Below are 25211 nucleotides of genomic sequence, written 5' to 3'. Positions count from 1 at the left end.
CAATTTGCCACAAGCCCCACCTCTCCCTGTGTCTGTCCAGGTAAGAGACTTAGAATATCATTTCTGAAGGATATTCATAAATGATAGCTGGTATTCTCAGTTTTACATCGCCTGTGTGGTTCCAGAAGCATTGGAATTTGCCCTGCAGCTAAGTCTACAGCCCTTAGGCCAGATCCAGCCTCTTACTTCCTGTTTCTCTCTGGCCCCTGAGTGCAGGATGGGTTTTAAATTTCTAAGTGATTAAAAAAAAAAACAAAAAAGAATGTTTCCCAACATGTGAAAATTTTATGAAAAACAAACTTCAGTGTCCATAAATGAAGTTTTATATTGGCTCACAGCCACTTCCATTTCTTTATATCTTATCTGTGAGTGCCCTTGTGCCCCATGGCAGAGTAAAATATAGCCTATGGTAGAGACTGTGTGGTTTACAAGTCTACACTCTTTACTCTCTGGCCCTTTATGGAAAAATTTGGCAGCCTGGGCCACGTGATCTACGCCACAGTCCTATGTGATTGCCTTCTCTAAACTGACGAGTCTGATAAGTGTGAACCCTCCCCTGTTCCCTTTGTATGAAACATCTTATAGGCTCCAGCTGTTGAGGCAGCTAGTGGACATTACCGTGCATTTGGTTGCTGAGGTCAAACTGTTCATCATTCCTGTCTATGTTGTTTGGATCTGAAGAATAGGTGTTGACATTTTCTTCAAAGTACCAGGATTTGTTCTCATCAAAAATCATAAAGTGGAGCACACGGTGAACTATGCTGGCTTTGGTGTTTTTGCGACACACGATCAAAGGGCCTACCAGTCCGCTGTTAAGATCCTGAAGAGGCAAAGCAAAATTACCAACTGTGCCCAAAACTAAAAATGTCCCCCAACCAGTGAAATGAGTAGAATAAAGGTTGAGTTCTAACGAGTTCAGATCGTGAGTTTGTAGTCATTAGGATTCTAAGTCTGCAACTAAGAAAATGTTTGACATGTTAAATCCTTGACTGAGGAAAAACAGTCATCTCACTCATTTGAGCTCAAGTCTGACGAGAACAACTAACTCCTGAGAGGGATTTTAGTCACATTCCTCAGTGGATTTAGCTCTATTTTTGAAATAAAAAACAAAAACCCAGAGCTTTGTTTTTAATTTGAATTTCTTGGCCTTGGATTTGGCGGGCAGCAAAGTCTAAAGGTCTCGGATCCTTGGCCATGCAACGCCTCTGCCCCCAGAGCCGCTTCCGGCTAGGAGCCTTGGTTTGTTTATACTCATTTTGGTTTGGGGTTGAGTGTCTGTGTAGATTCTTGTTCTAGGCAGAGAGCAGGCCAAAATAACTAAAAGTTTGGAGACAAGACTTTTGTTGTTGTTGTTAAGTGAAAATAAATTGAACGCCAGCATTGATGGTTTTAAAAAGCTATATACATCTATATATGTTTATTTCTCATTCATCAGAGACTTTTAACTCCATACTTTGTTTTCTATAATCCAAATATAACAAAGCAAAGCAGAGGATATTATTATATTTTCCAATTCACAGTGACATTTTAGAAAATACCGTGAATTGAAGTAATCATAACGCAATGATCTTGCTCTTGGAAAAAGCAAACATCGGTTGAATTAAAAGCTGAGCAGGATTCAGGTCACTTAAATGAAAGATTACATAGAACTAAGATTTTTTTTTAAAACACAAATCAATTCCTTCTTTCTTTCATTATAATTTCCAAGAGGAGATAGAAAAAAAAGGATGACTTAACGTTTACCTTAACCACGTCCCCAGTCGAGTAGTAAAACCAAGGTATGCACTCAAAGTCCTTTGAGGCAGGACCAGTTCTTTCCGGAATCTGCCAAATGTATGTTTGGATCTCTCCTAAAATAGACAAATACAGTGTTTATATACAGAATCTTTTAAAGCCCATGTTTTTAGGGAGATAACAAGCAAACCCTGAAGCTATCCACATATTAGGTGACAGAGTCCTAGTTTCCACTTCTGGCTCTACCCCTCCTAGCTCTGTGGTCTTGGTCAACATGTTTATAGTTTCTGAGCCTCTGTTTCCTCCTGCACATAAAATGGGAATTTAGGGATTAGACAAGATGGTCTAAATAAGGCATTGCTCGGGTCACAGGGTGAAGTTGACATAACTCACACTGCTGCCTCTCACCACCTCTGGGTTACTGAATCAAAACCTTACAGTGATTTTGCCATTGAAAAATGTCAGTCATTACATATGGAACTCATGTGTTCAACAAATATTATTGTGGTGAAGATAATGCAGGCTTTGCAACACGACAGACTTGTTTTGAATTCCAGCTCTGAACCTTGTAGTTTATAGATCACATGGGCCTCTGCCCTCTTCCCAGAGCATTGCATTAGCCCTGTGGAATCTAAATCCTATACTCTTGCCTATTTCAGAGAAGTTTTTTTGGACACCTCCTTCCACTCCTGTGCCTTGCTATATAATCCTGCGTCTCCCACTTCCAGAGGCTTAAATTAATTTTCCTAAGCATTTCTGCTAACTTGATCCTATCCCCAACTTCCCTGCTTCCGAGTCTTTAACAGCTTAGTACCAGCCCTCCCCTTCCAGCTCACCACACAGGGCCTGAGCACAGCAGGAACCCAGAAGTGTTTGTGGAATGTACGCAATGGAATCCTTTTCTGACTAATGAGAACAGAGTGCTGACTTGCAAACTCTCTTGGTAGGAGATTCATGTTGGCACTACCATGGGACTATTTTTTTTTTTTTTAATCCAAAAGGGAATATTTCACCTGCTATCAAAATGTCTCTTTCATCCCTCTACCCCGCGCATCTTTCCTTTCTGAATTTGGCTCTTTCCTTGATATCCTTAATTCCCAGAACTCCTTGTTTTGGTAGTCAACTACAGTAGACATTCAGGTTCCCCTTTAAGAATGAAGGAATCATTGCTCCACAGGCTGTCCGTCAGCTTCTGAGGTAGCCTTAGTAGAAGATAGCCACCTCACCCAGGCTTACTTCCAATGACAGATGCAGGGGCAGAAAGGCCCAGCTTTCTCACCCCAACTCAGGGCAACCGAGGACCAACCTCTCTTCAGAACTTCTAGGGATGGCTGTGATTTCTGCTGAGGCAGCATCTCTACATAAGCTCTTCCTGTGCCCGATTCTGTGTCTTTGTCTTTCTCTCCATAGCCTTTGATCCCAAGAGCATTATCTGCCCACACATTTTCATTTCAGGGTCTGCTCCCTGGGAATATATTAAAAAACATTTGTTTTGGGGGCACCTGGGTGGTTCAGTCAGTTAAGCATCTGCCTTCAGCTCAGGTCATGATCCCAGTGTCCTGGGATCAAGCCCCACATGGGGTTCCCTGCTTGGTGGGGAGACTGCTTCTCCCTCAGCCTCTGCCTGCTGCTTCCCCTGCTTGCCTCTCTCTCTCTCAAATAAATAAATAAAATTAAAAATCACTTATTTTTGTCTGAGGTATATAAACTGCATGCTGTATAATGGTGTTACCACAGAAATGTTAATACATGAGGTTCATGACTTCCTCTTAGTGTCTCTCTCTCCCTACTCCCTTCGTCACACACTGCATTGTATACTCAACTCCTACTTTAGCACTTGAATTGGAGAGTTGGAGTATAGTCTATTATACTGGCAGCTGAATGGTGGAGAGATGGAAGGGAAGGTGGTTCTAGAAGAAATTGTATACCCGGGGGAGTTTTTTCTCATGGTACCCATCCCGGAAGCAAACTCAAGACTTGCAAAAGGAACTCACTCCCAAACTCCTTCTTTAGACCCTTCCTTCTAGTCCACTGGTCTTTCTCCTCTTGAATTATGCCCATACTTAAGAAAAGACATTAGCACATAGTCCTGCATAAAATCTGTGAAGCTTTTTTCTCTTCCGAAGCAGTTACCTGGCTGTGTTAGAACAACAGTGGAATTGTTTGTTTTCACTCCATGAGCGTGGATCGAATATGGTCTTGAGGCTTTATTTTTAAAGACAATTCGGATTTTTTGACCAGGAGTGAGAAATATTAAAGGACCTAGGGAATATAAAAAGGAAAATGTGTGGAAATTGTTATTTATTATAGATTATGAATCCTCTGTCCTCTTAAGTATTTATACCGCGATTTATTTTTATCTTTTTTCCTGAACATGCAGCCAAATAAAACACACTTTTAACAAGTGGATCATTGATGATTTATGAAACATAGTTTTTGCCTGGAAAATTTAAGTCTTCAGAACATTTATTTTGAGTAGCATCAGTTAATGCCTATGAAAACACACAATTTAGAAATGAAATCTCTTATTTTCTTTCTTAACCAACCTTATCACTTAAACCTTTTATCCTTTTCCCTTTTCACCTTAGTGGAGAGTTAGCAGGAGCTGAAAGGCCTTTTTACTGACCAAAGATGATTCTTTTTCCCTCAAGCCTGAAGACCCCTTCATTGTACTCTCTCTCCCTTCCTCCCAGACCAAGAAGTGGAGGTAAAAACTTTATTTTAAATCTTCTATTTAGAAGCAGTTATATCAGTGTCTATAAAAATTCTGAAACAGAGACAGTTTTGAGATAAATTAAGCATGGGGATTTCTTCAAACTTGCACTATAATCACTGAAATCAGAGCCCGGAAGGTGCCTGCTGGACAGGAGATGCTAGATTGGGACATCCACTCTTTGTCCCCACGGCCATCCCACCTTCCCAAATAGGAGAGAACTGTTTTCCCTTTTCTGTAAGATTTTTTTTTTATATATAAATAAGAATGGAATCTAGAAGGTCATATTGTATTATTTACCTTGATTCATTCAGCCAGGATCCCAGCAAAAACTAACATCCTACTGTTACTAAAGACAGGAGCCACCCAACAGCAAGTGGGAACTGGACAGCACAGACCTCCTTCTGGGGGTCGCAAACAGACAAGCTTGGGAGGCTAATGAGGAGTCAAGAAGAGTATGAGTTTCTCCAACAACATGAAAATCCATCTTCTCAGGGTCCCACACCAGAAAATAGTTTCAATAGGGGTCCCTGGGTGGCTCAGCCGCTTAAGTATCTGACTCTTGGTTTTGGCTCAGGTCATGATCTCAGGTGGTGAGATCAAGCCCCATGTTGGGCTCCTCGCTCAATGCAGAGTCTGCTTAAGACTCTCTCCCTCTCCCTCCCCTCTCTGGTCCTCCCCCACCTCTCTGTGTGTGTGAGTGAACTCTCCCTCAAATACATAAATAAATAAAACCTTAAAAAGAAAAAGAAGAAAATAGTCTCCAATAAAAGAGTTATCAGGACCCAAATAAAATTTAAGCATAAATGCCATGTGACTTCTGGAAATACTATGCAACATACAGAAATGTCATTTGACATATGATAATATCATGTGACCTCTGCAGACCCTGCCAGATTTAGGGAAATGCTACATACAGGTGCTTGGGGTGGCTTGTAGTTTTCCTAGCTTACTTGACAAGGGTAGAAGAAATAGCTGTAATTTTGCTCACTGTTAGACAAATGAAACTAAATATTAACACTTGAAATGTTTAAATTAAACACTTAAATTTAAACAAAAAGGTCCCCCTCCTCGCTACCATACGGCTTCTGGGCTTCATTTTAGTATCAAGGAAATGATCTCTAAATGCTACTTCTAAGGTCTCTCTAGAGTTCTTGAATTCTGCGGGAAAGGAGTCAGGTAATCTGAATCTGACCAGAGTAACTTTCTATCATCTCTTCAGTTTCCATGAAACAACACTTGAATCAGTTTCCTTTTCCCAGTAAAAGTGCCTACTGGCAAACAAATTAGAATTAACGTCATAGGCACTTTTACTGTCAAGGTGGAGGTGGACAATAACCTCAATGTGTGTTGAGAACTGTTATTGCAGAGATTGTTATCTCTGGTGGCCGAGGACAAGAAGAAAAACTTGAAGACGAGTCTGATTGTATATTAATACCTAGTATGTCCAGATGTTTTTCATCTTCATTTCTCTTTGTTTGATTCTTGAATGTGATATCATCATATTGACGGTATAGGACTTTCTTGTATTTGGACCCAAGAAACTTTCCAATTCTATCCAAATATATGTCCGTTTCACTTTAAGGAAATAAAAACAAAACCAAAAAAACCACAAAGTTAGTTAATTCAATCATTAAATTCGACAAATTCTCATATGGAAGAACTCCTTATTGAAACAGCACAATTGATTAATGTCTAGAGGCTTCTTTACCTCGAAAAGTAATTCTTCTTAAAAACAAAAAATTCTCAGTACTGGCAAGATTGCTGGATATTCATTCTGTACTTTAAAACATGTTTTCCAGAGGAAATTTTAGTTTTGATACATAGATAAATAGCAAAAGTTAAAATCAGAGACAGAAATCGAGTTTTACAAAAAGAAAAGCAAGGGTCTCCAATTTGAGGTTCCCGAAAGAAGACAGATTGACAGAGACAAAGGAAGACAAAAGGGAAATCTGACTGATGCCCAATGTTAAATGTAGCTCGAGTGATGTTTAGGACACCTCAGAGTGGTCAGGCGGGATGGTAACACACTTCCGGAAGAGGAGTGAAAAGAAAGACAGCGAGAAACAAAGCCCAGAAGTAAGTGAGGCAGATATTCAGAAAGAATTGAAGTCATTTATAATCAAAGGTAAGATACATAGATAAACATTATATTTAGAACACACCCTAACCACACAGGTGCCTCACACGTTATCACGCACACACACCTGTCCTGCACAAGCACACCACACACACATACCGTAGAAAACTCATACATAGCACACAACAGGTACACACATGAGTGAGACTGAAAAGAAAGGGGGGAGGACTCCACAGCGAACCCTCCTTGGCTAGAGACAGAAGCTACTGCCGTACTTCTTTCTTTGTAAATGCTGCAGTTGTTTCTCCCACTTCCTGCTGGGAGAATAATCCCACACAACTTCCTCCGCAGCGATATAAATGGTTTTCTCTTCCTCATACTGTGTTTCATCAGGGTTTGCCTCCGCACACTGCCTCACGTGGTACTGATGCTTCATGCCTCCTTGATAGTGCTCTGCTGTCATACAAACCACATCAAAAGTTCCTGGAGATGAGTCAGAAAAGAATGCATAAAGCTTTATGTTCGATTCCTTTTCTCTGTGAAGTCGTCTAGAAGATACAAACCCCCAAATGGAATACAGTAAAATTTATTATTTTTTTCATTACTTTGGCGGGTACTTATTCTTTATGCCAGGCTTATTTCTAGGAACTTGGGAAACACCGGTGAACAAAATGGTTAAAAAAAATCCATGCCCTTAGGGTTCATATTGCCGGGTGGGTGTTGCTGTAAACAGAGCAGGTAACATTTATGGATGTTGGAAGTGCTATGGATTGAAGTGAAAGGCAGACTGGTCTCAGGAGGACTGAGAATCCTGGGTGGGGTGTGGCAGGGCAGAGAACAATGACCAATATTTTATAGGACAATCAGGGAAGGCCTTGATGGGAGGGTGACACCTGGACAAAGATGAGAGGTGAGGGATGGATCCGGGACAAGAGCAGTCCAGGCAGAGGAAACATGCAGCAAAATCCCCAAGCTGAGGGTCTGTTTGGTGTGTCTACAGACCATTCCAGAGGTCCGTGTGTCTGGAGTGGAGTGAACAAGGATGAGAGGAGACAAGCTTGGTGCAAGTTGGAGGACTGGGTCCCAAGGGTTCTTGGGGACAACTGAAAGTCTGTGGCTCTGAAATGGGGAGCCATTGTGAGATTTTGAGCTGATGTGGGATAAGGACACTGGCAGCTGTGCTGAGAACAGATGGCAGTGGCAAGTGCGGAGGGAAGGAGACCTGTTAGGACCCTACAGAGTGATCCATGAGGTAACGTGTGGCTTGGGTCGGAGTGGCGGAAGTGGAAGGCAATCAGACTCACACTTCCAAATCCCCAAGCAAGGACCCAACAACAACAACAACAACAACAACAACAAAAACTCCAGCCTGGTTCAGGCCATGAATTCCACCGGAATTCAGGTTTTCTTTCTCTGATTTTGCTAATTTTCTGGTCATCACATGCCAATGCTGCTTCTGAAAGCTACCTTTATCATCCCTAACACTCTCTTCTGTCTCATCTGTACCAAATTCTGTTGTTGCTGTTACTTTTTGCAAAGGGTAGGATTCAGGAAGATGAACAAGAATCAAAACCTTCAGACTCAAGCATTTGGGAAGAAGTACTTGTTTAGAATGAGGTGATGCCCGTGGAGAACAGCTCTTGACCCATAGCAGGTGTCTCCACGGGTTTACTGTGGCCGATTTCATTAAGGAAAGAGAGGAAGAAGGAAGCAATTTTTTTTCTTAAGTCCAGGAAAACATCTCCCGGGAAAAGGAGAGGAAGAAGTGGGGCAGGCAGAGGCAGGAAATCCCTTGCCACAGATCGAGTGCACAGGGCAGAGAGAATGAGTGTTGGAGAAGATTTCTTTTTTTCCTCCCAGTGCTCTTAATCACAGGTTCTGTTTGTTTGAAAAGTAAAATAAAAAAATTTTAAATGCAGAAAATGTATTCGAATGAATCTGCACTATCACCGAGAGTTCAGATACCAATCCGAGGCATTTACGGAGTGGCTAGCTCAATGTGTAGCCAGCATTTGATTGGTGTTAGTAGTTTTTGACCAAGATGAATGGATTTTTATTTTATTTATTTATTTTATTTTGGTGCAGGTGGATCTGCAGGATAATGAAGGCACTAATATTGAACATCTAACATATACTAGGCGCTTTACTATGCCACATCTGTCTCACCTGGTCCTTATCTATTCCTTTTTGTGGATTGTAAATTACTTCAATCCCTATTTTACAAATGAGGGTCTCAGGTTCGGAGCAGAGGGGAGGCTCCTCTGACGCCCCTAACGGTATTCTGATTTTAAAAATTTACCAGCAGCAGTTGACCTCACTGAAGTGAAAACTTTCCCTAGAGAGCCAGGCCCTCAAGGAGTGGAGTAGAGAGAAGGCAAGAGCAGATGGCAGGTCTGGGACACAAACGGATGCAAGAGTAAATGTAGAGAAGAACACAGAGTGAAAATGGGTTAAAATGCTTCAAAGCATCTTCACTGCTTTGGAGGAGTGTGGATTGATTTAGAGTCTGGAGCCCAGGAAGAGAAAACCCAGAGGGATGGAGGTGATTTTTGTGATCTGGGAAATGATATATTACTGTTCCTCTGAATTACATGGAGCAGGCACTGTTTATGTAGGTTCCTCTTTTTCTATACAAACAATATTCAGTGCATGTAAAGATACTGTTTTTCATAATCTGGATACATTTCAGCATGAAAGAGAAGACCTTCCACTTACCTACAGAATCGGGTGTCATAAAAAGTGTCTGGGAGGTGTGGGGAAACAGAGCTATGGTGTCGTCCCTTGATCCTAAGGAAGTGAAGGTATTTCCTGAAAAATATATCCCATGTAAGTCTTCTACTGATCCCACACTGAGAACATGCCATGAAACGTTGTCTCCTAAACACATATCCAGTCCAGGCAGATTTCCATACATGTATCCATTTATGGCTACAAGACATTGGTGACAAAGAAAAGAATATTTAATTCATTGATAATTACCATCCCTTCAAACTTACCAAAGGACTAATCAGAAGGCAGCCCAATCATGTAAGAATTTCAAGATTATCTGAGTTAATTCCTTCCTTTTAGATTTGAGAAACTAATGCCAAAGAGGTAATTACTTATCCAGTGTCATTAAGCTGATATTTGGAACAGATAAGATCAGAGTCCAGGTTTTTAGATTCTAGACCAGTCCTTTCTCCCTACACTTACAGTCTTCAAAAACCCACCCACGCACCCACCAACCAACCAACCAATCAACTAATTCAATAAGCACTCCACCCACCAAAGCCACTAATTTGGCAGTAAAAAAAATACATGATAATTCTATCTCACATTTAATAATAGCTAAAACAACATAGTACACCAAAAAGGCATTGTTAAATATTTAATAAATTGAATTTAACATAATCATCCTAGTAGATAATATTTTTGTTATGAAAGTTATCTTTAAAAGAAACATGAAATATATTAGCCAACCCTTGGGGAAAAATGTATGTCTCTCTTAATGTGTAATTCTTTAGACTTAATGAAATTAAACAAGGGCTTAATGCCTTTATACTGTAAATTGCATGTTTCCTTACAGTACATCTGATTGGACATTTGGAACTCTGGATCATCTTTATCCACATTTTCAGGCTTTGTGGTAAATGTTTCAATATTTTCATCTAAGAGATAACTTTTATTTTCATCAAATATTGTGGCAAGCAGATAAAACTCTTTGTCTTTTCCTTTCTGTGGATAAGAATAGAAAAAGAAATAGACATGAAATACATATATACATACATAGACATATATATGTATATACACACACACACAATCTAGTCAAATAGTTGCTCTGCATACAGGATTTCCTATGCAAGGTGTTTTGTATACTTCTGGAAGATCCAGGCATGGATAAAGGCATGAATCCCAGTGAATAGATTTATCACAGAACCAAGAAGTTAGGAGAATTATCTACAGCTGTCTTCATATAAAGCTCTTACTCTAGGGACCCCCACAGCTGAACTTCATAAAACCAAACTGTATGATCATAGCTATTTGTACTGACTTTTCATAAGATGCTTTGTAGAAAGTGAGTTAAATAAAACTTTTTCAATTCTAGAAAGTCGCATTTTTAACATTTATGAAGAAATTAAATATGTACACGTATTTGTATTTTTGAATAAATAGAAAGATTACACATACTATGAGAATTATGAGTTTATAATGTTTTCATCATACAGATGCTTATTAGTACAACATCTCATTTTTTAAAAATATACATTCAATTACACATATATTTATTTGGGAAGATTTATTAGGTTTTATTACCTTATAAATTATAAATTCCAAAAAGAAATCAGATATTAGTTTACTTGTGAGTAAAGAACAAGGGAAATTGATTCCTCAAACATTAACTGAGCACCAACTACGCGCCAGAGAAGAGCTGTGGTTGTTACAAAAAATTAATAAAACTTCCTGTATGGTTTCAAGGAACTTATGGTCTAGTGGGACAGAAAGGCCAATAAATATAATTGCATGGGTATGTGCTCCAATAGAAACATACACAGGAACTATGATAACTAGAAGAAACCACTATAGTTAGTAAATATTTTCCAAAAGGCAGGAAGGGACTTTGTCGGAGTTTTAAAAATGTCTCCCTTTTAGCAGGCAAAGCAGTGAGGAAAGGCCATTCTTGATAGAGAGAAGAGGACAAAATCAATTAGTCTTTCTTACTCAGGGACTAACAAGCTAATTCTGCAGTAGAATACGAATTGCATGCACAGGGCGGCAGGGAAGGAGGCATGAATGTGGAGGGATCGACAAGGGTCTGGTGTGCTGAGCCCGCAAACTACAGAGTGTGGAGAGTGCTAGAGCTGGGTTTGAAAGGAAGAGATGTGGAGCTCTATCGAAACAGGGTGAAAGTGGAAACAGGAGTCAGGAGGTTAAAGGAATTCAGAAAGAGAGGATGGTACCTCTAAGAAGGCAGTGGTATTGGGAATCTGGTGACTAATGTTGGAGGTGAGAAAGGAGTTGCTGATCAAAGTCCTAGGCGGGGTGGTGTCATCAACCAAGAGACAGAGTGGAGGAGAGAAGGCCAAGTAGTGGTTGTCCAGAGGGAGAAGAGGAGTTAAAGTAGTCAAGTGGAATTAGAGGTTCCTAGAACATACTAGGGTAGGTGCTCATTGGGCAGAAGAAGAAGATACAGGTCTGGAGTTCAGAAAATGATAGGATTGAGAGAATCAGCACACAGAAGAAACTGAAACTGCAGATTGCCACATTGCTTCTCCTCTGTAGTTCTGTTCTGTGTCAGGGAACCTCTCACCAAGGCATATCTGGACATAGGTCCATGACTCACCTCTTTGCCATCTTCTCCAAGACTTCCACTTCTGCACACGAGGAGAGGCCCTACGAGGCCACTGTTGATGTCGTTTGGCAAATTTACCGAGGAATAGTATAACCAGGTCAGGCAGTTGGGGTCCGCGGAGGTAGGACCCACATCTCTCGGAACTTCCCACGTATAGACAAATGTCATGCCAGGATTTACATGTGAGGAAGGTGGAGGAGTACCTAGTAAGAAATAAATATTTGTAAAATAGGACCGAGGACCAGGAGTCTCCATTCTAGGCTGTGAAATCTCTGACAGCAAGGACTGTATCTTGCTCGCCTTGTAGCACCTTGGGTGACAGCTGGAAGGGGCTGAAGGAATTCCCGCCATAATGAGGATACGGAGCTGTTATGACTCGAAAAGTGGGCTGCACCATGATTTGAGGAAGAATTTTATTCTCTAGCTGACATCGTATTGCAGTGTAGCTTGCATGGGCCTCCCTCGAGCCTTACTTACCTCCTCCAGGTGTTCTGTGGGCCCCCTCATTGCTCGTGTTGTAACGTAGTCCATGAGGCTGAATGCTGAGGGGCAGGGAAGCCTTGTTATAAAAAGTGACCTTGATGATCTGTCCCACTTCTGCCTTAATAACAGGGCCTAGAAAGCAACAGAATTAGGAATTGTCCTCTGTTTTCACAAACATGATTGTCAGGTGTTTTACTTGAGTAAGTTTTTTCTAGGAACAAAGTAAAGAGAAAATGCCATGAACAGGAATGCATCCGACAGCAAGAGCTCTAGATGATTCATGGTCTTAGAAAGTCACTTTGGGTTATGTGAATATATTAATCTTATTGGATGTACGGGGACAAAAAAATGTATTGTTTTCATAAGGTTATCAGATGACATCTAGAATCTCTAAAACGGCGTGAGATGTGAACACTATTTTGATTGCAGAGAATATATGTTAATGGTGTTTATAACCCTGCAGAGCTATGAAGAGAATTTTACCAAGGATTCCGAGGTGCTCTTCCCTTGCCTTCGGTGTTTGGAAGGAAGCATCTGTGTATTCACGGTAAACTAGCTTTTTGTAAGATCCTCCAATTCTGGTTGCACTTTGTTCAAAATGTAGCTGGGATTCACTGTGCAGAGAAAGTAGATACACAAAGAACTTTTAAATCAACAGTGATCATGTGAAAAGAAATTTACATACATCTAGAATTTACATACATCTGTTTTAAGTTACTTGTAATTTATAAAAGCAATGCATGTTCATTGTAGAAAATTTGAAAAATAAGGGGAAAACTGACCCCCCAAATTAAAATCTTCATAGTCCTGCTATCTGCATATAACCACTGTCAACATTTTTCATGGATTTCTTCTTAGTCTTTTATCTATGTATATGTATATGAGTATCTATGTCTGTCTACTTGGTGGTTTATCCATACACTTTTTTTCTGGAACAAAAAAAAAATTTTTTTTTCCAGCCGGGTAGTTAACAAACAACAAACATCATTTCTAAAACAACTATGTGCTGAGATGTTAGAATAGTAAGATAAGAGATGTCATTCTTCTTTTTAAGTCTTATTATAATAAAATTAAATAGGTTCCCCTGAAAAAAGGTGTTCCCTAGCAGTGAAGTAGTGACTTGTCATGCTAACACATCATAGAATTTCATAGCCAGGACAATCAAGCAAACTGAAAAAAAATCTATTAATTCATACTTGTTTTAGACAATATAAAATGAGAGTTGGACCTAACTCTGAATCTAAGTTTTGCTCTAAGTCCAGATATCCTTTATATAAAGTTTCCACCTCACAGATTGAATAATTTATTGATGAGCTGCTGTAAGAAGAGAAAATATTCACTTGGTATGACATTCTTAGTTTTCACAAATTTTCTGTGAGAAAATTAGAGAAAAATAATTACCATGGGAAACACTGCTTGATGATTTTAGAACTTGATATTTTCTGACATGTAACTTTTATTCAGTAGACCAGAAGGATTAAAATTCCTGTAATCTTTGAGTTGGTAAATATAATTATATCAGTTGGACTATCAGAAAAACTTTTTGTGTACTTTTTTTTTTGATAAAGATTTTATTTATTTATTTGAGAGAGAGAACAAGAATGAAAAAGAGAGAGCATGAGAGGGGAGAGGTCAGAGGGAGAAGCAGGCTTCCTGATGCGCAGGGAGCCTGATGTGGGACTCGATTCCAGGACTCCAGGATCAGGACCTGAGCTGAAGGCACACAGGCACCCCTTTTTGTGTACTTTTAAACCCTGGTGCCATGGGTAATCTCATAGTTTTTGGTCATTAAAATAGGAACTGGTAATAGATTCTTAGGTGTTGTTGGAATAAAAATATTTATAAAACATGATTTAAGAATGTCATAGGAAATAAAAAAGTAGTAAAAAATGTCTTAGTTATTTAATTTTGCCTTCAGATCTTAGTGGGAAGGTATAAATTATACATGAAGAATGTTTCTGAATTTTTGTAAAATTCTGTTATTGATAACATAGCCATTGTTTCTCATCATTGTATATAATAAACCTATTTTGAAATTTAGTGCTAGGAAAAAAAATGAGCAGTATGTTTTATTTTGTACTGGCTGCCAAGGCATTTAGAGAAAAATTTTGTGTGGTAGTGATCCTTTGATTCAATATTTTCTAATTATTGATATAATTATTTTTCTACTTTTGTTTTATCGGTATCTTTTTATGATAAGATGCCTAAATCCTTTTTAAGAATAGCTCATTATGAAAAAGTTCGATTATCTTTATTTAACCAAGAATACTTTTAATCACCAAATTATTACCTTCCAGATGCTGTTAAATTTTTTTTAGTGAAGGAATCTACACCAGAGGGCGCATAGTTCCAAACAATTTTTTCAGCAGCAATGTAGTAATGTATAACACGTGTCGCAGGAACGTCTGTTGAAGGTTTTTGGCAATTCCTTACATTGAAAAAGGCCTGCATACTAACTGAAAAACAGTAAACCCAAGCAAAGAACATTACTACAACATTTTTCTTACTCCATATGTATTTTATGTTTTAGCCAACAGTATTGCAACTTCTCCTTTTCAGAGAAATTTGAGGCATTTTACTTATGGAATTTGTGTAAAAACCTAAAATGTATGAGACAAATACAAAAAGCAGGATGCACAGATGAATGTTAGAGGAACATATATTACCGGGGAACAATCACCACCGTTGGACTGGTCCTTAGATGAAGATGGCGTCTTTACCGAGAAGAATTTGAGAGTTTATTTGGCCAAAAACATCTTTCCTCAGGTGAATGAAATTACTACTGTGAGTCACTAATGAATTAGCTGAGTTATTATATTAACTAGAAGGCAGGCAGGAAGAAAATCAAGGCAGGTGCCTTTCCATGAGGGCACTAGTCCTGTGCTTTGATTTTGGAGTACTGTTGGTGGGAGTGTGAATTAGGACAGACATTTCGGAAGGCAAACTGACAGCATTTGTTAAAACATAAAAAGATGCAAATAAAAGATGTTAACTATAACATTGTTAATAAGCAAAAAATGTGGAAGCAATTTAAATGCCCATCAGCAGGCAAATGGATAAATAACTTAGGATATATTCCCAATGTGGAAAACTATACAACAGTGTAAAAAAGTAAGTTAGATGTATGGGGAATGTCAGGGAAAAGATTCCAAAACATGGATGAGTGAAAAAAGCAACAGCAGAAAATTACATGCAGTGTGATCTACTTATGTAAAACGAAACACAAAATACAGCAATGTGTTTTTGGTTTCTACATTTTCATATATATTGTGTGAGAATGCACAGTATTCACACCCAGTGTTTACTCTCTGGAGAGGATCGAAGAGGGCGGTGATAGGAGGGTTGGACTAATGGCATGCTCTTAAATCCGCTCTCTAAAGACAAGAAACACAATATTTTATTTATTTTGCTAATTTTTGTGGTCTAAACACTCCCACTCTGACCAGTTTGAGGTTACCAAGAGTTTACCAGCTGGCTGACTTAATTCTCCACCCTCTTGAGCTGGTATGAGCTGGCTCCCATACGTCACATTAGATTTTCGCTTTTTCTGCCTACTGCCTCCACCCAATTCTTCGCACAACCTCAGTTCTTCCTCTTTCCATCCTTCCTTTCTTTCCAGCCAAAGTCTATTCATTTATTCTTGTAATGACTAAAAAAACAAATAAAATTTTTAATAAATTTTAAATTAAAAAAATTTAAATACAAATTTTAAAAAGAGTGGAAGTAAATTTTGAAAAATTTACTATGGAGTCAATCAAATCAGCCGAGGAACCTCAGAAGCTTCTCAGTTGTGCCTAGGGCTGACCCTATTCTTTCCACAGAGCTGAGGGCCAGATCAGGCTTGAAGGCACCATCTGCAAAGTCAGCAAATAGGGAGAGTAGGACTGAGTGTACACTGTCACCTGAAAATGATATTCCTTTCTAAGTGAGAAACTTTTTACCATTAAATTCAGTCCTCGAGTTGCAGTAGCTGCGAGTGGTTCTCCTTTTTCCCTAGCCCTTGAGGGCCCCAGCACATAGGAAATCCTGATAAATACTTATGTGTCGTTATTTCAGTGACTAGGGGAAGCATGATTCTAACCAAAGTATGGGACGTGGAAGACAGGTTTGATCACAGAAGTACACCCCAGTTTTGTACAAAATAAGAAAATTTACATTCTTCAGTTCTAATAATCATGTTTTTTGATTGAAAGGTAAGAGAAAACATTTGCGTGGTAGGTAGAGCCTGGTCATATTTAAGTATAGAAAAGATTAATGACTTCATAGCTGGCCATTGTATGATTCATTGAAGGCTGTGATTAAAGAGGGAAATAAATAGAAATACAGAGGTCTCCTGAGTTCTGGGTCAGTAACTTACAGTCCCACAATATTCCTGGCAATTCTTCTTATAAGGTTTTGGACAAGTGTTTTAACCTCTTAAAACTTGTTTCCTCAACTAAAAAACAAACAGTGATAGTCTTTACTGTGCCATTCAGGCTTTTTATAAGGTTCGCTGGCTAATAAATATAAAAATTTTTTGTACAAACAAAACAAAACACCCCTATATACCTACAGATGTTCATTATTGTGGAATTAATTGTCAGAGACCTGGGTTCCAGTTCTGATCTTGTCACTACCTTCCCAAAAGGCAATCCCATCACCTCCCTAGAAATCAGTTTCTCCATTTGGAAGAGAAGGCATCTGTGAGGGGTTGCAACCTTGAAAATTCTCTGACCCTCTATTATGTAAAGGTCACAAATCCCTACCGTGTATCTGACATCCCAGCTGCCACTCTCCAGGGCCCTTGGCCACCATGAAGGCATCTTCCAGTGAGGCAGGGAAGACCGTAATGGTGTCCTTTCTGTGATTACGAGATATCAGAGTCTGTCCGTGCAGGTAGATGGGGTGTATGTCCGATGCACCACCCATGCCCACAAAATACCACTTGACCTTGTCCTCAGCACACATGGTGAGATTGGGCAGATTTCCATACATGTATCCATTTATTGCTGAAAACAAATGTATGTTTTATTTTCTTTATTTATCTTTTAAGTAAAACCTACCCCCAACGCAGGGGTTGAACCCATGACCCCGACAGCAAGAGTTGCAGGCTATGCTGACTGAGCCAAGAAAACAAACATGCACTGATCTCTCACACATGGCAGATGAGGACCATATGCTATACATTCTGTGCATTTCCTCACTACACAAACCTCACAGTGTCCGCTTTATTCTCAAGCAGATTCTAACATGGGATTTGGTTGGTGTTTCACACACAAAAAGGCCATAAATATTGTATATAATTAAAAGTGTCAGGAGCACAAAGAATTACAGGTAAGAGGAGGAAAAGTGAGCTGAAGAGCAGGGGGTCAGTGACGAGGGGAAAAGAATAAAAAGAAGCTAAGCCCCGGAAAGAAGAAAACAAGAATGCGTGACTGAGAGAATGATCGTATCTCTCCTGAAAAATTTTATGTAGAAACACATTCTTTTTTTTTTTTGAAACACGTTTTCATAAAATACCTGGTCAGTTCTGTTTTTGTTCTTCCATAATATTTTATTACCTTAAAGTGATATCTTTCCTGTTTTACCATCTACTTTGGATCAAGATCAGACTTTAGAAAACAAATGCATTTCCCTAACTTTTCATGTTTTGAAACTTTGCCAACCAGCAAGATTTACTGCAGGCCTTGCACATCAACCAGCGTACTTAGAGTGAAAAACTAGAAAATGTAAACTCAAGCACACAGACTTGAACAGAAGGAAATTAGTAACTAGAATCACTGAAGTTAGAATTATAGCATATGGGGAATAAGCAAGCTTTCTTTCATCTTACAGGGCATCAGATTGCTGTCCTTGAAGTCAGAATCGCTAGCGTTAACTTTGCCGGGTTCAGTATATGTATTAATATTGTCATCTATATACCAGCTTTTGTTTTCATCAGTTATGGAAAACATCAAAACATAAGACCTGTCGATGTCTTTTTCGGTGTCTCCATCCAGGGTGCCTGAAACATAAAGAACAACAAAACTTGCTCTTTGCAATAATTATTTTTTGCCATAAAATAAACTGGGAATTCTAACTGATTCATCCTAATCTCGCACACCTACAGACAAAACTCTAAGGAACAAAGCATGCAAGGAACAAGCAGACAGTCTCTCATTTTCCTACTTTCTTCGACCCTGCAGATTCAACACTTCTCTGTAGGAGAAAGGGGTCAGTCATTTTGTGAAAAGGTGGCTCAAGTGAAGTTTGCTGGGTTTGACTACCATCTAGTGACCAATCTGCATCACGGGACTTGAACCGAGGCATTGGACTCACCACCGCCATCTAGTATTCGGAATCTGAGAGGGCAATTTACTTACTTGATCCAAGAATCAAGGTCAAAGAAGGAAAGGAAAAAATGAAAAATCAAATTTTTCATTTGATAGAAAAATTCCACTAAAGAGCAGGGGAGAGCCCGCTTTTTCTGGTTCTGTTGCGACAGTGAGATTTTAAAAATATGTTACCTCTTTTGCAAGTCAGTATTGGTCCAACAAGACCCGAAGGCACGTCTCTTGGAGTGTCTACGTGGGAGTGGTAAATCCTTGTCACACAGTTACTGTCATTGGGGCCAGGCCCCTGCTTTTCTTCTACATACCACTTGTAAGTGTATTGTGCCCCTGGTTGCAGACGGTCATCTTCCTTTTGCTGGCTCGTAGTATTATCAGGATAGAGAGCACCTAGAAAACATAATCCACACTGTGGGCACAGTAACCATTGGGCAGCACTATTTTGAATGTGATTCATGTTTTCTCTAGTAAGCCATAAATGTACGTTAATTTCTAGTTTTGGAATCAAGTGTGCATTTCTCCCCTCCTCTTTCCTGCCTCCTGTCTCTTCTTCCTTAGCTGGCTTTCACTTGAATACCCAGCTTGTCTAGTTTCTAGACTAAACTGGAATGAGATAGTATTACTGCAGATTATTATCACCATTATGGATGGATTCCAAAAATATTTACTGTGTATCTACTATATGCCTAGACCTCAGATACAGAAATCTAGGCTCCTGAGAGTCCTTCCACATTTTCTTCAGACTTGGAGCATCAAGAGGGCATCCATGAGGCATCAAGAGGCATCCACGTGTCCTCCAAGTAGATCACTGGAGCCCCAAGAGTGGCCTTCCCTTAGCTTACATTACCCTAAGCTATTACCCCAGTCCTGAATCTGGGGCCTTTCTCTTCTTTCTTTCTTCTTTTCCTAGAATTTTTGCCTCAGATCTTTACCTCTTGAGGCCAGAGTCCTCATAACTATGAATAAATGTCTTACATTCAATAGAAGATTTTGAAGCATGGCCAATATCTCATATTTACCCACCTTGCAACCTTCCAGCAACATCTCCCCACCCCCTGCGCTCCATGGTGAACATAAAATCTTATTTGTTGTATTTTTTCTTCCCTTCCTTTTTCTAACACCACTAGGCAGTTGTGAGTATAGATGTGTAGGAGACAAGGTACTGTCTGGGAAATAATAATTTTTTTAAAGATTTTATTTACTTATTTGACAGAGAGAGACACACCAAGAGAGGGAACACAAGCAGGGGGAGTGGGAGAGGGAGAGGCAGGCTTCCTGCTGAGCAGGGAGCTCAATGCAAGGCTCCATCCCAGGACCCTGGGATCATGACCTGAGCCGAAGGCAGATGTTCAACAAGCAAGCCACTCGGGCAGTTGTTATGGGCATCACTATTCCCAATAATGATTTTTCTTGTCAGTGTTTTTTGTAAGAGGCTAATCGTCATCCATTAGGAAATGAAAGGAGGTGGGGGTAGAATAGTACTTCTGCCAACCTAACATTTGCTCATGAGCATCTCCTACCTAAATAAATAAGTACAAATGAATGTGACCCATGTTTTCTCTATTACGTCATAAATGTACATTAGTTTGTATTATTATTATTATTATTATTATTACTGTGAGTGAAAACTGTGTTTTCTTTCCTAAGAATTGCACAAGGGGGGGGGCACTTAATATGAGAAATTGAAAAAAGACTGGATATAAACAGTCTACATCCACCCCAAACTACTCCCAGTTGATAATTACCCTGCTTTCCCTGAGGTCTTGGGCTCATACTTCCCATAAGCAACAACTTGGAAATGTAAGGAAAAAGGATTCACTTACCTTCATTTTCTTTAGAGTAGGTGAGTCCATGAGGATGGAAACTATACATTCTTGAAGCAAAATTTTTTACGTGAACATAAACCATGTCTCCAGTCTCTGCCTTAATTATGGGCCCTAAAAATCCCAGCCAGGATGGTTTTCCAATGATTGTTTGGAATGTGTCATCAGTATACTGAAAATACAAAGCCTTCTTATAAACAGATCCTATCCTGTCTTGCCTCCGTTGCAGATTTTTATGGGACTCAAACTCTCTGTAAAACAAAAAACCAAAAAAACAAAACAACAACAAAAACAACAAAAAACAAAGAAACAAAAAGAGAGAACTTTAATAAAGTTTGAGAGGAAAGAAAAAAAAAATGTTAAGTCAGTTGAAACTAGAAGTAAGAAGCCTTATAGCCTGATTTCGAATGACAAAACTCAGACACCGGAGAAAATGTGAAGGGAATCAAAAAAGGAGGTATAGGCAAGGAGAGCACTGGAGTCTGTGACGAAGGGATTAAATACAAGTGTAGCAAGTAATATATGTGGCATTTCAGTTTACAAGACTTACCAAACTCTTCATACTGAGCCACAAAAAAAGGCTTCTAACCCTACGTGAAGGTCTCTATACATCTCAAGCATTACATCATCCCGATGACTTGGAATTATTTATCCATTTAAATGGATTTGTGCATTTGCTGATAGACTTAGGGTCCTTTTGGCCAACAAACATGGCAAATCCAAACCCCCATGCATAACCACTAGCTCTCTCCCTCCTAATTACTTGAAAAGAGAAATCAAGAACACAGCTACAATTTTAGAATCTCTGCCATACCTTCCATATAGGAAGGAGAAGTGTTGTTTTCTGTCTCGAGTGCCACACAAACAAAACTGATGATAAACTCAGAATTAGAGATGATCCTTGAAATACTGTGCCATGTTGGCAAGAGTGGCAACAATTATAAGCAGGAATAAATTCTGATTTCTATCAATATCGGTCTTCCATGCCATGCTTACAAGAAAACAAAGGAAGCAGTTTTAATACCAAACGTGCCCTTAAAGGGTCAATGGTTAGAAATTCTTCATTAACATTTTATCGGTGAATAACAATTACCGACTTTTGTTTCTGATAGTAACTTTTTCATTGCAAAGGTATTACTTACTGATCTTCTGAAAAAGGCTTCCCATTGAGCATATTTTTACCAGTAGGAGCATAGTTCCAAGTGGTTTCTTTAATGCCTATGTTGTAGTGCCTATCTTTTGCCCAACCTGGAGAACTAACAAAACCCAGAAAGATTAATGGTAAAAGGGCCTTCATTTTCAAATTCTAAGCCTGGAGACTCTAAGTGAGTGATGCCTGTCTTTCTTTTATAAGCCAGGCTTTCTTCCTTTATTTGTGTCAGTTTACATAAGTCAGAATTGCATAAGAGCCCAACATGTGTTTCATCTACACACACGTCACTTCCATTCCAAATGCATCTAGTTTTCATTAGTCAGGCTGAGGGAAATGTTGCACAACCCACAGAGAATATTATGCTTGGCCAGCATTAGAGCTTGTTTGAATTATTGGGTAGATGGGCTACCAAATCACCCACCATCCTCTGACAATTATTAGCTATCCCTAGGTTATAGGAATCATCTCCAGTTTATTCTCCAGCCTCCACATTCTCCCAGATTCTTCATTGTATGTTAATTTTAGTTATTTCTTGCTCTAGATGTTAATTTAAATTCCTTGCCATTTAATACTGTAAATTATTCTCAAATTTCTTGAAATTTAAGACTATCCGTAATCTAGCCCTCAATTTGATATTCCAAGTTCATCTCCATAATTCATATACAGGACCCCTTACCCTGGGAAGCTGACTTATTAGGGACAGAGCTTATCCAAATTGTCCCCATTTTTCAAGCCCCCTGGAACTTTACCTCCTCAGTGAAGACCTCCCTGATTAAATCAGCCTATAGACCCCTCTCTCTTTCTGAATTCAGCAGGCTGTGTCCAGACCTGGCAATTAAATGCACAGTTTGATACTGGTGTTTAAAATTTTCATGTATTTTCTCTACCTGTCCTTAGATTATAAATCCTAGAGATCACTTGCTTTTATTTTGTGTATCTTCTAGAAATGTCAAGGAATAAATGTAAAATTTCTTGAAACAAATAGTTATAGTTCAAATAACTATACAGAACAAATAGTTATAAGTTATAGTAAGGAAACGAACAGGAGTCTTTGTCATGGATTTGTATTTAATTACATATTTGGATATCTATTACCATTAGATCTTGTTTGAGACTTTACAACTGGAAAACCACAATGACCTTCAACAGTTAGAGTGGCATTCTGATTTAGGTTTGGAAACACACACTTAGAAATATTAAAGCAGGGTGATTGTATAACATGTATAACTCATAGGTGAGTTTTAAGAACAAGTTGGGTAAACAGTCCACTGCTTTGACAGGTTTTAATGTCACCAGCAGATGTTGGAAGGAATTCAGAAAAGCTAGGCCTGAAGGGACCTCGGTGTGTGGATAAACTGTCCACAGGAAAATCAAGACAAGGAAGGGTTTCACAAGGGGTACCACTGGGGAAACTGTGGAAAGGGTCGGGGAGCAGACCCACATCAGACCTGATGGCTCTGAGGAGACCCATGTGTTGGAATAGTTGGAAGCTTGAGTCTCACAAATTTAGCTCTGTATATGGAAGAACCTTATGACCTTCCCTGTCACTCACTGTAGCCTAGACCAGGAGCTGCAAAAGACACCACTCATCAGGCAGGGGGCGGGATTCCTTAAATGGGCTTTCCAATATACCTTTATCCTGAAATTCTGTGACTTCCTTCCTCATTCTCCCAGAAACATTAATTTTATTCTGGAATGTGGATAATTGAAGGCCCATTCAGCTGCCTTTTTTTTTTTCCTTTTACTTAATAAGCACCCCAAGAAGTGTAAAGTCTAGTGTATTTAAAACAAACAGAGGTACCCTCATTTCCCAACTCCACCATATACTAGCTATGTGATTTGGGGTAAGTTGTGTTATCATTCTGAACCCAAGTCCCCTTAACCGTAACACAAAGGTAATAACAATTAAAGCTTGTGGCTGCTGGGAGGACTTACCTTCTAGCCTACCAAAGAGAGTTAAGCATCCTCCCCCAAAGACAATGAAAATTGTGTTGGTAAACATTCATTGTTTGTTTTTCTTCTCAAGAAATGACTAGGGAAAATGGCTTTGTATGGGGGATGGGAGGAAAATGGGTAAGATTGGAAAGAAGAACTTTTTTTTAGGTCATATTATATTTCATGGCTTGGAAAGTTGACAATTTCTGTCCTTCCCTTCCTGCATAGACCTCAATAGATCCGTCTTTTGGTACAGCTGTATTTGAGGTTAGTCACCATTATTTGGCTATATTCTTGGTTTGTAGCCCAAGACCATGAGGCAACTTACTTTGCTAAGATTTGTTGAATTTGGCCCAAAGGTGTAAGCTCAAACACCTTGGAGGAAAATTTGGATTCCTTCCTGGTTTTTCCATTCCACAGCTGAAAATTATTTAAGAAGAAATGGAGCACATGAAAATATGCATAAGTGATGCCAGCATCTTATGTTTGCAAAAAAGCTTTACAATATATAAAAATACCTTTAAAAAATTATTCTTCAAAATGTATTCTTCAAAACACTCTCCTTCATCCCAGCTCTTACACCTGCTTAATACATGAAGTAGCTAAAGCTCAGAAGGTCTAGTAACTCACTGCATCATGCACGCTTCCAAGTTATGGTGCCAGGGTTCAAACAGAAATCCCTGGCTTCCAAGTCAAATGTTTCTTCCATGTGATCTTATTAATTGGCTTCCATAATTTAAGTGTTTATACTTCTATATTATCAATAAAGGCTAAGTTTTGCTCAGAATATATAACTCTAATTGTATTTCCAACAAGACAGACCAATGGGATATAAATGATGTGGGGGCAGGATGGGGAGTTTAAGGACAATGGGGAAGATGTTAGTAACATTTACATCCATTTCCATTCTTTCTGTTTCTTCTGCCAATAATCACTATTTGTTGAAAGTCAGATTGTCCTTAGTCAGTTTCTAAACTATAACTCTAACTGTGTCAACAAATCCTGAAAGGGAATTTCATTAAGCTCTTTTGATAGTTGAGGAAACTAGAACTTGGGGGTTCTAAAGAACTGACCAAAGCAAGTTGGGGTTATTGTCACATTTGAACCCAGATCTTAAAGCCTGGTAGATGTTCTTACTACTAAACTCCCCACCTGTTATTCTGGGCAACTCTGGGATCAGGAGTTTAAATAAGTAGAGCAGTTGGCAGCTGGGGCAGATAGGTACACTTAGGCTAGAGCCCTGTGTCCTTCTCAGGTTGGAACTATGTAAACTGCAATCTTTTACAGTATGGTATAAACTCCATGAGGGACCAGATGCCCACAAAACAATGCATAGAAGAAAAGAGTAGGAAGTGTTGAGAACCAAGAGGAAAGAGAAAAGCAGGCCCTGATATTTGGAGCTGGCCTGATAGTATCAGTTGGGCCTTGTCCTGGGACTCACAGTTTGAAAACACTTGGTGTTTTTCTCCTATTGCACATAAAATTTCCAGAACTCTAACATCAGACTACATCACTGTGACTACAGTGAATCGAGACAAAAAAAATGTCCACTCCAAAATAATGTCTGAACACACATAAACATTGTCCAAAACTTTAAAATAACCAAGCATTCCCTTATCCTGGCTATAACTGATGATGTTTCTTCAGCAATTA

At 39.2% G+C, this 25211-nt stretch overlaps 1 protein-coding gene across 1 annotated transcript in view; it reads right to left on the bottom strand.

Annotated features, from left to right (window-relative positions):
• LOC116566870 (ceruloplasmin-like) overlaps window positions 1-21767 on the bottom strand; it is a 30553-nt gene extending 8786 nt beyond the window's left edge. The window contains exons 1-16 of the mRNA XM_032301496.1: window positions 21613-21767; window positions 20471-20721; window positions 18825-19037; window positions 18152-18322; window positions 17085-17327; window positions 14630-14795; window positions 12823-12953; window positions 12334-12471; window positions 11848-12059; window positions 10091-10241; window positions 9243-9455; window positions 6803-7010; window positions 5886-6025; window positions 3868-3996; window positions 1744-1850; window positions 619-820 (exon numbers count right to left, since the gene is read on the bottom strand). Of these exons, the coding sequence (XP_032157387.1) occupies window positions 619-820; window positions 1744-1850; window positions 3868-3996; window positions 5886-6025; window positions 6803-7010; window positions 9243-9455; window positions 10091-10241; window positions 11848-12059; window positions 12334-12471; window positions 12823-12953; window positions 14630-14795; window positions 17085-17327; window positions 18152-18322; window positions 18825-19037; window positions 20471-20721; window positions 21613-21767 (2830 nt within the window). The remainder of the gene's footprint in view (window positions 1-618; window positions 821-1743; window positions 1851-3867; window positions 3997-5885; window positions 6026-6802; window positions 7011-9242; window positions 9456-10090; window positions 10242-11847; window positions 12060-12333; window positions 12472-12822; window positions 12954-14629; window positions 14796-17084; window positions 17328-18151; window positions 18323-18824; window positions 19038-20470; window positions 20722-21612) is intronic.
• Window positions 21768-25211: the final 3444 nt, after the last annotated feature.

Source organism: Mustela erminea, chromosome 1, assembly GCF_009829155.1.
Source record: "Mustela erminea isolate mMusErm1 chromosome 1, mMusErm1.Pri, whole genome shotgun sequence".
Classification (NCBI taxonomy): Eukaryota; Metazoa; Chordata; class Mammalia; order Carnivora; family Mustelidae; genus Mustela; species Mustela erminea.
Note: the sequence above shows the minus strand (reverse complement) of the source record. Positions and strands in the feature narration are given on the sequence as shown.